The sequence below is a fragment of the Pipistrellus kuhlii genome, unplaced genomic scaffold (genome assembly GCF_014108245.1).
Source record: "Pipistrellus kuhlii isolate mPipKuh1 unplaced genomic scaffold, mPipKuh1.p scaffold_m20_p_4, whole genome shotgun sequence".
Taxonomy (NCBI): Eukaryota; Metazoa; Chordata; class Mammalia; order Chiroptera; family Vespertilionidae; genus Pipistrellus; species Pipistrellus kuhlii.
Genome location: NW_023425540.1, coordinates 70,550,853 through 70,563,402, shown reverse-complemented (window position 1 = coordinate 70,563,402; position 12,550 = coordinate 70,550,853). Strand labels below are relative to the sequence as shown.

The 12,550-nt window shown below is 52.4% G+C and overlaps 2 protein-coding genes across 6 annotated transcripts; one reads left to right on the top strand and one right to left on the bottom strand.

Annotated features, from left to right (window-relative positions):
- The first annotated feature begins 70 nt into the window (after nucleotides 1–70).
- On the top strand, nucleotides 71–8,434 carry TAF6 (TATA-box binding protein associated factor 6). 5 transcript variants are annotated; one of them, XM_036411349.2, is made up of 15 exons: nucleotides 71–156; nucleotides 3,638–3,852; nucleotides 3,954–4,040; nucleotides 4,139–4,292; nucleotides 4,505–4,561; nucleotides 4,680–4,799; nucleotides 4,984–5,129; nucleotides 5,232–5,309; nucleotides 5,409–5,510; nucleotides 5,617–5,799; nucleotides 6,057–6,131; nucleotides 6,253–6,378; nucleotides 6,982–7,155; nucleotides 7,414–7,611; nucleotides 7,873–8,434. In XM_036411349.2, the coding sequence occupies exons 2-15, from the start codon at nucleotides 3,697–3,699 to the stop codon at nucleotides 8,251–8,253; spliced, it is 2,037 nt and encodes a 678-aa protein (XP_036267242.1). In that variant the 5' UTR covers nucleotides 71–156; nucleotides 3,638–3,696; the 3' UTR covers nucleotides 8,254–8,434. The 5 variants fall into 5 exon arrangements, with proteins under 5 accessions (XP_036267242.1, XP_036267240.1, XP_036267243.1 ...); XM_036411347.2 differs by having other exon boundaries at nucleotides 97–265; XM_036411350.2 differs by lacking the exon at nucleotides 71–156 and adding an exon at nucleotides 1,387–1,409.
- AP4M1 (adaptor related protein complex 4 subunit mu 1) lies at nucleotides 8,409–12,426 on the bottom strand. Its single transcript, XM_036411351.2, has 15 exons — nucleotides 12,230–12,426; nucleotides 12,045–12,133; nucleotides 11,541–11,647; nucleotides 11,365–11,461; nucleotides 11,121–11,231; nucleotides 10,957–11,037; nucleotides 10,692–10,754; nucleotides 10,543–10,609; nucleotides 10,377–10,430; nucleotides 10,145–10,251; nucleotides 9,950–10,044; nucleotides 9,562–9,606; nucleotides 9,273–9,323; nucleotides 9,018–9,129; nucleotides 8,409–8,851 (listed from the first exon to the last, which is right to left on the bottom strand). Exons 1-15 carry the CDS (start codon nucleotides 12,285–12,287, stop codon nucleotides 8,627–8,629), a joined length of 1,362 nt encoding a protein of 453 aa, XP_036267244.1. The 5' UTR covers nucleotides 12,288–12,426; the 3' UTR covers nucleotides 8,409–8,626.
- Nucleotides 12,427–12,550: the final 124 nt, after the last annotated feature.

Below are 12,550 nucleotides of genomic sequence, written 5' to 3'. Positions count from 1 at the left end.
GAGGGTTTTTTTTAATTTCAGGCCATGAGTCTAACGAACTTATTCTTGCTCAGAGAAAGGGCAGGGACTTGCTCCTTTTCTCTGCCAGGACCGGCTCCCGGGAGGGGGCGGGGCCAACATGGCGCCGAGCGCCGGCTGAGCGGCGCTTCGGCGGCGGTGAGAGTTTTTCGTGCCCGGCGCGCTCGGCTGGCGGGAGGGGGTCAGGTCGGGTGGTACCATGGCCTAGACCCCTTGGCGGGCCTGTGTGGGGATCAGGAAGAGGACGGTTGGTTGTGTGTCCGTACGCGTGGGGATTCTTGTGTGTTTGCATGGGAGGGATGATGGGGATGAGGTGGGCGCTCTGCTCCTTTCGAGCTGGACCTATGGCCTGGGGGACCTCGTTTTCCTGTTGGCTCTAGCTGCAGTTAAGCCTTTCTGCCGACTGCACTGACCGGAGGGGCTGCGAGCGTTGTGAGCTTTTTCTGGCAGGGTGTTGGTGGGTTAGTAGTTCTCCAGGACGCGGCGACTCGACCGCTGCTTGCACGCCCGGCTCCAGGCACAGTGCGAATTTGTGTGGAATGAATAAGACTTGCCAAAGTGGAGGAAAGCTGGGGTGTTTTGAGAAGAACCAAGTTGTCTTTGGTCTCCCATCTTCTCACGCCTTCAGCATGTCCTCACCAGCCCCCACCCACCTACATCCCGCCGTCAGTCCTAAACACTTCCGGCGTCAGTGGTCCTCACACCAGCTGTAAGCGAGCCCCTTTCCTGGTGGCCAAGCAGTAGGTTCCAAGGTTGGGTCTGTACTTGTTCGTCTTGATAATACTGGTACCGAGTGGGAGTGGAGCACTTAGATCTCTAATCCTCACAGTTGGTTCATTTATTCAAATATATATTGAATATTTACAGTGTCTCAGGCAACAGTTTGCTAACTTGGAACACATGAGTGAACATAGTAGACAGAGATCTCTGTCCATACGGTGCAGGAGGAGGAGATGATACAGTATATATTAGATGTTAAATGCCAAGGGGAGGGAAAGGATGGGGTGGAGTATGTGGTATTAAACAGGGTGGTGGAAATAGGCAGTCAAACTGTCATCTGGGAAAGAGCATTCCAGGCAGAAGAAATAGCAAAGGCCATAAAGCAAGAGCAGGTCTGTCAGGTTTGAACAGCAAGGCGGACAGTGGCGCTGGAAAAAAGCTGGAAGAGGAAGGAAAGGAGGTCAGAGATGTCATGCAGAGAGGGCCTTGTAGACCATAATAGGAATTTTGGATTTTTCTGGATGGTAAACGGGGAGCCATTACAGAGTTTGAACAATGACCCAATCTGATGTATAATTTGACAGAATCACTCTGGCTGCTGTGTTGGGAGTAGAAGTAAAGAGCAAGGTGGAGCTGGGAGAGCTTCTCAGGAGGCTATCGAAGTTATCCGGGTTGTAGATGATGCGGGCTCTGGGCCTGGGATATAAAGTTGGCCATCGTCACCCTATTAATGATACTGAAAACAGAGAGGTTGTGGTCACCAAGTAAGTAAGTGTAGCCAGAGAAGAAGAAGGACTGAGACTAGGACATTCTAACATTAAGCTGGTGAGGAGGAAGAACCGGAAGGGGAAACTGAGGGCTAATGGCCAGTGAGGTAGGAGGAAAACCAGCGGTTGGTGCCACAGTGGAGTAAAAAAAAAAAAAGAGAGAGAGAGTTTTCAGAAGGTAGTAATTAGCTATGCTATGTACTACTTTGAGGTGAAAGAAGATGAGGACAGAGTGGGCCTTGAATTTGGCAATGTGAAGTCAGCCGTGATCTTGAGAGTTTCAGGGATCTAGAGGAGCAAGAGCCCCATTAGAGTAGGTTCAAGAGAGGAGAGGAGAATTAGAAACAAAGTTATGACAATTTTTTGAGGGAGTTTTATTGCAAGAATGAGAAAAAATTGGGTATAACATACAGAGAAAGTAAGGTAAAAGGTGTGTTTTAATGTATAATTTGGTAAAATACATGGAAAGCCCACCATCCTAACCATTTTTTTAAAATATATTTTCATTGATTTTTTACAGAGAGGAAGGGAGAGAGATAGAGAGCTAGAAACGTCGATGAGAGAGAAACACCGACCAGCTGCCTCCTGCACACCCCCCACTGGGGATGTGCCCGCAACCAACGTACATGCCCCTGACCGGAATCGAACCTGTCCGCAGACCGATGCTCTACCACTGAGCCAAACCGGTTTCGGCCATCCTAACCATTTTTAAGTGTAGGTGAGTGGCATTACCGGTAAATACATTCACATTGTTGTGTAACCATCACCATCATCCATCTCCAGAACTCTTCCCATTGTAAAGCTGAAATTCTGTCCCTATTAAACAGTAACTTCCCATTCCCCCTCCTTCAGCCCCTAGCGACCACCATTCACACTTTCTGACTCTGCGTTTGACTACTTTAAGACCCTCACACAAGTGGAATCATACCATACTTGTTTTTTGTGACTGGCTTGTTTCAATCAGCGTAACGTCCTCAGGGTTCATTCATGTTGTAGCATGTGTCAGAATGTCCTTCCTTTATAAGGCTGTTTTTAAGCCAGGAAAATAACTGCATTTTGTAGGCTGATGGAAATGACCTGGAAGGTTGCACAATTGATGATAGAGAGAGATGGGAGAAACACTGGAATGATGTTGGAGGTGGTGACAGGCATGAACAATTTATAGCAACAGGTGGGAAGGCAGGGTATGTGGATACCAGTGCTACTTGGTGGGTAGACATAAGGAAAGTCTGGAGGTCCCTTCTGATGGCCAGAGGTGAGGAAGGAGAAAGATGGTCACACAGGATAGAGGGAGACTGAGTGCACAGAGTTATAGTATGCTTGTCTGGCAGGATAAGGGCCCATTTGAAGTTTATGGCCATGAATTTAAAGTGGTAATTAGCCATGATGGTTGTGTATTTTTCTCACATTGAATTGTACAAGAATATAGGCTCAGGTAATCTTTTAACCAGGATTGTATTTGTGTCAAGTAATAATGCAAGAAGGGACAAGAGAGATGGAAGCATGCGTAAAACAACGTTAGGAAAAAAGTGTTTTCCATATTTTATGGAAATATGGAAACCCAAACCAGGGACAATTTAAGTAACCTGCCCTAGTAACACAGCACAGTAATGCTAGGGCTTGTATTTAAATTGAGAGTGAATATCATCCCTATTGCCGAGACTGGTTTGGCTCAGTGGATAGAGCGTCGGCCTGCGGTCTGAAAGGTCCCAGGTTTGATTCTGGTCAAGAGCATGTACCTTGGTTGCAGGCACATTCCCAGTAAGGGTGGTGCAGGAGGCACCTGATCGATGATTCTCTCTTATCGATGTTTCTAACTCTCTACCCCTCTCTCTTCCTCTCTGTAAAAAATCAATAAAATATATATTTTTTAAAATCATCCCTGTTATACCTCACTTGTATGGTGCCTGGCATAGAATCAGAGCTCAATAAATTACGTTGAACTGGATCGAATTGCTACCTCCTCCTGTTACGCCCAATGCTGACTCATGTGGGGATGGACAGAAGGTCCCACGAATTCTTCCCATCCTTATTCTCCTCCATTTGTTGTGGCCTCTCCTGAGCAGACAACCCCTCTACTTTGGGTCTCACATTTCTTTTTATCTCTTCTGCCCACCCCATCCCCCTGCCAGGGTCTCCACCTCTCCACCCTGGGGCACCATCCTTCAGAGGAGGGCGGAAGAGCTCCAGCATGGCTGAGGAGAAGAAGCTGAAGCTCAGCAACACGGTGCTGCCTTCGGAGTCAATGAAGGTGGTGGCCGAGTCGATGGGCATCGCCCAGATTCAGGAAGAAACCTGTCAGCTGCTGACAGACGAAGTCAGTTACCGCATCAAGGAGATCGCACAGGTCACCTGGCCCCTCTACCCCGTCCTGCATTGAATGGAGGAGGATGCTCAGGCCCTCTTCTTCCTCGGGGTCTCAGGCTGACATTTGTTCTCCCACCCCAGGATGCCTTAAAGTTCATGCACATGGGGAAGCGGCAGAAGCTCACCACCAGTGACATTGACTATGCACTGAAGCTAAAGAATGTGGAGGTGATTGGGACACACAGGACTGAGATGGGGACGGGGGTGAGAACAGTCCTTCCATGGCCCCCCTTCTCATCCTGCTGCCTCTCTCTCTCCTGAGATAGCCACTGTATGGCTTCCATGCTCAAGAGTTCATTCCTTTCCGGTTCGCCTCCGGTGGGGGCCGGGAACTCTACTTCTATGAGGAGAAGGAGGTTGACCTGAGTGACATCATCAATACCCCTCTGCCCCGGGTGCCCCTGGACGTCTGCCTCAAAGGTTGGGGGAGAGGAGAGCGGGGTGGCAGGGCAAGGAAAGGAGGGGCAATGCTTACGGGTTTAAGGAGACTCACAGGGAAGAAGCCCTCAGCGTGGGATCCCTGGTGAGTAGCAGGAAGTGGGAACAGGAATGAAAACACACATTCCTTAGTGTGGAGTGACTTCCTAGTATTCATGTGCAGCAGTTCAGCTTGATACCTTCCTTCCTCACAGCTCATTGGTTGAGCATTGAAGGCTGCCAGCCAGCTATCCCAGAGAATCCACCTCCAGGTAACCTCCCTGCCCAGAGCCCACCCTTCGGCCTTTTTCCCCCTCCCCCCCACCACACACACACACACACACCTTCTACCTCTCTCAACACTCTTGCAACTGACTGCTTTCCCACCAGCTCCCAAAGAGCAGCAGAAGGCTGAGGCCACAGAACCCCTGAAGTCAGCAAAGCCCGGCCAGGAGGAAGATGGACCCTTGAAAAGCAAAGGTCAAGGGGCTGCTCCAGCTGATGGCAAAGGTCAGTCCTGCTAGGCCAGGCCTCTTCGGGCTCTTTCCCCAAAGCCAGATAGTCACTGGTGAATTGGTGAGGTCAGCCAGAAAGCCCCAAAAGAGATCACCCAGCACAGAGGGTCAGGGTTTCTCTGATACGAAGGCCTCTTCTGGAGCTTTCTTTTCCAAGCCCATCTTCCCAATTTACACAGGGAAAGAGAAGAAGGCACCGCCCCTCCTGGAGGGGGGCCCTTTTCGATTAAAGTCCCGAAGTATACACGAGTTGTCTGTGGAGCAGCAACTGTACTACAAGGAGATCACTGAAGCCTGTGTGGGGTCCTGTGAAGCCAAGAGAGCGGTGAGGCCCCCCCACCCTGCCTTTATCGCAAGTCCCCTCCTCGGAGGCCTCAGATTCTCCCCATGGCATCTGCCCCGCCTCACTCATTCCCTCCTCCCGCAGGAAGCCCTTCAGAGCATCGCCACAGACCCAGGGCTCTACCAGATGCTGCCGCGATTCAGCACCTTCATCTCAGAGGGGGTGAGAGGACTCAGACCCCTCCTCTGCTCCCAGGGGGTGAGGAGTTGGCAGGGGAAACTAATCTAGTGTTCCCTGCCCTGTCACTTCTCCCTCCTCCAGGTCCGTGTGAACGTGGTGCAGAACAACCTGGCCCTGCTCATCTATCTGATGCGCATGGTGAAGGCACTGATGGACAACCCTACCCTGTATCTAGAAAAATACGTGAGTGGTCCTGCCTACCCACCTCTCATCCCAGGCTTTGAAGACCTCACTGCCACCAACAAGAAGCCAGTTATCATAATTAGCTGCCTTATCACTTCTCTCTTAGGTGCATGAATTGATTCCAGCTGTGATGACCTGCATCGTGAGCAGACAGTTGTGTCTGAGGCCAGATGTGGACAATCACTGGGCACTCCGGGACTTTGCTGCCCGCCTGGTGGCCCAGATCTGCAAGCATTTCAGCACAACCACTAACAACATCCAGTCCCGGATCACCAAGACCTTCACCAAGGTGAGCCAGAACAAGGAATGTAGCCCTTTCACATCTCTACCTCAGGGTTGTCACCAGGACAGTGAGAGCAGTGGTGGGTCAGTTGTGGGGAGGAACTGAAAACAACGGCAGAGGGATTGGGAATGGGACTGGAGTCGTATGCACGTATATCTGTAATGTCTTAATGATCTACAAGGAAAAGTGCGTTTGAGACCTGGGTCCTTACCAATTAGGCTTTCAGGCCCATTTACCTGGATTTATTTTCCATCCCCTTACAGAGTTGGGTGGACGAGAAGACTCCGTGGACTACACGTTATGGCTCCATCGCAGGCCTGGCCGAGCTGGGACACGATGTCAGGCCCCCATGGGGAAGCACTGGGGGAGGGAGGCATCATATTGTAGTGGGCAATACCTACCACCTGGGAGCCTTTGTGGTGACCCCAGGCCCTGGCTTCTCTCTTTCCTTCCCAACAGGTGATTAAAACTCTGATTCTGCCGCGGCTGCAGCAGGAGGGGGAGCGGATCCGAAGTGTCCTGGATGGCCCTGTGCTGAGCAACATTGACCGAATTGGAGCTGACCACGTGCAGAGCCTCCTCCTGGTGACCAGATCCCCCATGCCCTCCCCCAGCTTCTTCCCACTCATCTTCTCCCCTTCCTTCCCCCCCCCCCCCCCGCACACACATATACACAATGTTTAGCAAGAATGTCGTCTTTTATTCATTTATCCCATCTTTGCCTCATATTCAGAGAAACCTCAGAGTCCAATACTATTTAGCAGATGGAAAAGACTGAGGCACAAAGGAGTTAAATAAGAAATAAGAGGTCTTGCCGGGACTGGTTTGGCTCAATGGATAGAGCGTTGGCTTGAGGACTGAAGGGTCCCAGGTTCGATTCCAGTCAAGGGCTGCACTACCCCTCATGCTACTGCATCACTGTGGCCCATTCTGTGTAAGGCAAATGCCCTATGGACCAAAACTACCTCAGATGGCACCAGGGTATTTAGCATGTTCTCCGTTCACAACAATTGGTGCCTATGTTTTCTTATGAAGAAAAACCATAGCATTCCTTATACACACTGCTATGCCAGCAAGAACATACTGAAATGGTAATATCCTTTTTCACGCCTTCACCATGCTTCCGGGAATCCCAGCCCTCTTTCAACCTGCTGCTTCTTTTTTTTTCTTTTTTCTTTATCTCTACAGAAGCACTGTGCCCCTGTTCTGGCAAAGCTGCGCCCACCACCTGACAATCAGGATGCGTATCGGGCAGAATTTGGGTCCCTTGGACCCCTCCTCTGCTCCCATGTGGTCAAGGCCCGGGCTCAAGCTGCTCTGCAGGCTCAACAGGTCAACAGGACCACCCTGACCATCACTCAGGTCCGTGACAGTCCAGGGAGAGGGGTGACCAAATGGAGAGGAGGATTGAAGAAGAACGAGGGGAGACAGAGTCCTGGTTTGCATTGGGATGTGGGATTACAGGCATGCCCATGAGCACGAATTTTTTGAAACCCAGAGCCCTCTGAGTCAGAAGTTTTGGAGGCAGCTAGACCCCCACCCCAGTGAGACCAACTCAGGAGCAAGACAAGCCCTTTTTCTTAGATGTTGACATTTTCTTCTTGCCTCTTCCTCCTGCAGCCCCGACCCACGCTGACCCTTTCTCAGGCCCCTCAACCGGGCCCTCGGACCCCTGGCCTGCTGAAGGTCCCTGGCTCCATCGCACTGCCCGTCCAGACACTGGTGTCTGCACGAGCTGCTGCTCCACCTCAGCCTTCCCCTCCTCCAACCAAGTTTATTGTAATGTCATCGTCCTCTAGTGCCTCATCCACCCAACAGGTATGTACAGCCCCACGGGACCAGGGATGACGGGAAGCATGTCACATGCTGTCCTGAGGCCCCAGAGTAGGCCCAGTCACCTCTGAGCCCAAAACAGCAGCTAGAAGGAGCACTTCCCAGGGGCCCAAAGGCCACAGCTTCTCCCCCTGAGGATGAATCAGAGGACGAATTATTTGGTTGGAGCAAGTGAGGTATTCCCCCAGCTCCGGGGAGTAGTGAGGATGCAAGATAACAGACACTGACTTTCCGTTCTTCCCCCAGGTCCTGTCCCTCAGCACCTCAGCCCCTGGCTCAGGCTCCACCACCACGTCTCCTGTCACTACCACGGTCCCCAGTGTGCAGCCCATTGTCAAGCTGGTCTCCACTGCCACAGCTGCACCCCCCAGCACTGCCTCCTCCGGCCCCGGCAGTGTCCAGAAGTACATAGTGGTCTCTCTTCCCCCAACAGGGGATGGCAAAGGAGGCCCCACCTCCCACCCTTCCCCGGTCCCTCCCCAATCCTCAGCCCCTTCCCCACTGGGGGGCAGTGCCCTCTGTGGGGGAAAACAGGAAGCTGGAGATAGCCCTCCTCCAGCTCCAGGGACTCCAAAGGCTAATGGCTCCCAGCCCCCTGTATCTGGCTCGCCTCAGCCTGCCCCTTGATGCTGTCACACAACTGCCAATCTCTCTTCCCAAGATTCTCTCTCTCTCTATTTACACACACACACACACACACACACACACATACACACATGGTGGAAGGAAGTAGTCATTTGCTTCCCTCACCTTAACTTTCTTTTTAGATATTGTACAGCCAGCTCATAATAAAAGTTTGATTTGTAAGCTGTGATTCACCTCAGTCCTTCCTGTGTCCGATACAATGAAAGGATCTAACCTGTGGAGCCCTCGTGGTCTCTAGGACTCAGGTCTCTTCCAGCCAGATCCATTACCACAGGCCAGAGGATGGAGAAGACAGTATCGTCCTCCTGAACCACAGGCCGCCATCTTTCCTGCCCATGTCCTTGTTTGGGGAGCCTCAGATCCGAATGACATAAGCATCGCTGTGGCTTAGGTGTCGCACCCACTTGTGGGGGTTGGCATTGCTGCAGTGTCTGAATGCCAGCCTGAGGAAGCGAACCTGGAGGCCGGAGCACGTGTGCCGGGGAAGTTCAAAGGAGAGGCTCGCAGGGCCCAGCCCCAGAGGAGGCGCTGAGGTGGACTGTCCTTGCCCAGGAGGCCCAGGCAGACCCGGGACTTCCATCTGTGAGGGACAGAGGCAGAGGGGTGAGTGCTGAAGACGAGAAGGTGGGCAGGGGAGCCCCAGGGCCAGGAAGGTGACTATATTAGGAACAATGCAGCAACTATAGTAAGCGAGAGGAGTTGGGACTGAAAATGGAGGAGGGCCTTAGAGAACCAGCAGCCGATACCTGGAAAAGGCCTGAGAGCTGAGAGCCACCTTGCACACGAGGCAGGTCCCAGCGAAGGGCTCCGTCACACAGCTCTGCCTTCTGCTCTGGGCTACTCAGCTCCTGAGACAGGCTGGAGATTGGGAAGGTGCTGGGCTCAGCCCCTGACTGCCTCAGGGGCAAGCCAGGTCCACCGCTACGGTCTATGTACACTTTCCTCCCCAGTGCCATCCTGTCGTCAGGGGAAGCTGGTAAAACCACTGCACACACACTCACCTGACCACCCCTCGAGGCAGGGGAAGGTGAAGCCTGATATTGAGAGCCTGGCTGCAAACGTGAAAGGAACAGTCAGCCCCAGAAAGGTAACGGCTCGTCTCCATGCTTCATTAATGTCACAGCTGGAATTCAGCACAAGTGCCACCCCACCCTCCCTAAACTCTCAAGCCTCTAACTAAACTGATTCCTAGGCTGGTGGCTGCATCTGAAAGCCATAGCAACAGGTATCTATCTGGGCCCTTTCTCCTACTCCCCATAGCTGAACTAGTCTTGGCTACCCCACTCATACCTCTTTGGGGGCAAGTCACATCGTAACTTCAGATAAACCTGGAGCCTGGATGAGAGAATACAATACCATTACACTAGCCCAAGCATGTCAAACTCGTGGCCGGCATGTAAACAAGGCATGCGACCCACTGGCCAAGAGTTTGACATGCTTGCTCTAGCCATAACCTGCTGGCATCTCACCAGCCCCAGACATGTACTGAAGGAAGGAGAGAGAAGGGCTGAAATCTACTCTACTTTATTAATCACTAGCGTTCATGGGACTGAGTCCACTTGGGGGTCCGGTGCCTTTTTCTAATTTGTAACCTATACCATTAACCACCATCCCTCCCCAATAAATCTACCTATGGACTTGGGTTCCAGAGAAATTCTAGAACTAGAAATGGTCTCACCTGCCTGAGCCTCGGTCCCACTGCACAGATGGAAAGAGCCGGAAGGGAAGTGGGGAGGGGAGGTCATCTGAGAGTTGGTACCGCATCACAGTCAGCTACGGTGAGGGAGAAACAGAGATCAGTCTGGTGCCCTCACACCTGAACTGCCCCCCTTCCCTTGGGTAGATGGAATATGCTAGGCCAGCCCATCCTGACCTCGCCCTGAGGTGGCTGTAAGCGGAGTATTCGATGAGACTCAAATTCATCCAGTTGCACCGAGCTGTGAAATGAGACTTCATCCACCCGAATTCCTGGCCCATAACCTAGAAAGAAAGACTCCTCTGCTAACCCACATGTTGGGAGAGAAGAGCAGGGATGGGGTAGGGATCTGTCTCTAACTTCTCTCCATGAAACTTCTGGTAGGAGAGAAAGACCTACTTTTTCTCACCTCTCAGTTCTGACTTCCCCACACAAAATTCTTCTGTCAAACCAATGCGCATCTCTGTCAGAAAAAAAAAAAAAAGGACATCAGAAAAGGCCACCGAATAGCACCACAAATGCCTCCAGAAGTCTGTCCCAACCCCAACCCTAGGTCCAGCCTGCAGACTTCTCACCAGAGCCACTGGGAAGAAAGCTCTTGAGTCGGATCTCTCCCTGCACATCCACCTTCAGCAGTGAGCCCTGAGAGTGGCAGAGGGGTTAATGCCCAGAGATGACCTCCCCAAATGTGTTTGCCAGATACCATCTGGGGGCCCAAACTTACATTGGATGCTATCAGTACGGACAGTCTCTCAACCACATCCAAAAACACCTCATTCTTTTGGCTCTGAGGAAGAGAGGGCATTTGGGTAGTTGGAGGCTGACTAGTGGACAGAGCAGTGGACGCTAGGGCCAGGGTTGGGAATACGAGGTATAGGAAGGGGCTGGATTATCCAAATCTAGGAGAGGTGGGAAGATATGCAGGGATCTTGGACTCTGGGATTTCCCTAAAACAAAATCAGGGGGTCTGAACCTGTTTAGTCCCTCACCGGGTCAGAACGGCTGGACAGGACTGGGCGGCTGGCTGCACTGCTGGGCGCCACTTTACTCTGTTGTGTCTCAGCCCCAAACTGCAAAGCACCCAAACAATCAGTCCTCAAGGTCTGGCAACCCCTGCCAAACCTCCCTCCTGGTCCTCTTTCCCTCTACCCACCAAGCCAACGCTGCTGAGATCAAAGAGGCTGAAGGGCTTGCTGACCACAGCCTCAGTCTGGATGAAGTTCCTCAGCATCTCTGTGGATGTGGTCTGCACATAGCCATAATCCTACAGACAGAGGAGGAACAGTTTCAGGGTGGCCAGTGGGGGGAAAAGAAGTGAAATGCAGTGGACTTAGCCTCACAATCAAGGAATAGATCTTTAGGGAACGGGGACAACGCAGGACGTCTTTGAACCTCACCAACACTTCATCCAGGAGTTCATAGACAAGAGCCACGTTGCGGGAGATGGTCCCCTCTCCCAGGGAGCCACAGTAATCACCCAGGAGGGTGGCTAACCTGAGGAAAAAGAACGGAGTGTGCATCTCTTCCTCTGCTCACACCCCAACCCCCAGCTGCCCAGCCCTGCCCTCCTCACCGAGAGAGCAGCTCTAGGAGGCTGAAGGGAGAAATGTTTTCTGAAGTCGTGGCCACCAAATAGAGACCACTGTGTCTGATGTGAATAAAATGACGGTCATCGTGGTGCTGAGGCAGAAGGGGGGAGAGGGGGAAGAGAGAACAGTCAGGAAGAGAGTTGTACTTAAGGGGCCCAACTAGTACTCTGATTAGCTGGTACCCTGATTCCCCAACTACCCAGCAGTGCGACCTCGGGCAAACTAGAAACCTCCCAAGGGCCCAGTTTTCCCAAGTGTAAAGTGGAGTTAATGAGAGTTCCTTCCTCAGAGGTGCTGAGGAATGAGGCATGTAAGGAGCTGTGCCTGCCATATGGTTAGCGCTCAATAAACTTTCCTCAATAGTATCTGGAGGAATGCACGGCCTCCACCCCAACGGGAAGCTCTCAAGGACACAGGCCTAAGTGGGAGGAAGCGTCCTCTCCACCCGAGCCTGCCAGAATAGCACTCCAAGCCCCCCTTTTGGTTACCATGACAACCGGGGACTCTTCTCCAGGCAGTCCCATCAGCTTCCGGTAGAAGAGCTCGGCCACATCCCGGCCGCCACTGTCCCCACGGACTTAAGGGCAGCTAAGGACCGGGAGGCACACAAGCCAGCTCTGGGACACTACTCCTTACCCCAGCTTCCCTCCCTGGACTCGTAGGTCAAGGATACAGTCTTTGTAGATGAGTGGGTCCCCCTTGGAGGACAGAATGAAGAACTGGGAAATCATGGCCGTTCTGCAGATTGGACTAGGAGAGAAAAGAGACAGCAGCCCCGAAACAAAGGGACGCCTGTAAGGCTGGCGCTTTAAGACCGAGTCTCCTCCGACGCGGGAAATCCGGCGCCTGCCCCACCCCTCCCAACCTGTCTCTTTCTTAACTCACGCCACTTCCCCGTCACTCAGCCCAAGTACGCCTGTTGATTGGTCGAGGCTGGGCCCGCGGCGGGAGGGCGGGACAGAAATCTCCTTATGGGATTGGCCCATACGCGGCT

What these genes read in the sequence shown, in the direction of transcription:
- TAF6 (XM_045571620.1), top strand. An exon ending in TGCTCCAGCTGATGGCAAAG is followed by an intron (nt 4,800 to 4,983) that starts GTCAGTCCTGCT and finishes CAATTTACACAG; the next exon opens with GGAAAGAGAAGAAGGCACCG. An exon ending in GCACCTTCATCTCAGAGGGG is followed by an intron (nt 5,310 to 5,408) that starts GTGAGAGGACTC and finishes TCCCTCCTCCAG; the next exon opens with GTCCGTGTGAACGTGGTGCA.
- AP4M1 (XM_036411351.2), bottom strand. Translation starts at nt 12,287, where the DNA reads ATGATTTCCCAGTTCTTCATTCTGTCCTCCAAGGGGGACCCACTCATC. An exon ending in CTTTCTTCCCAGTGGCTCTG is followed by an intron (nt 10,431 to 10,542) that starts GTGAGAAGTCTG and finishes TTTTTCTGACAG; the next exon opens with AGATGCGCATTGGTTTGACA. An exon ending in CTGCCTCGAGGGGTGGTCAG is followed by an intron (nt 9,130 to 9,272) that starts GTGAGTGTGTGT and finishes CCCAATCTCCAG; the next exon opens with CCTGTCTCAGGAGCTGAGTA.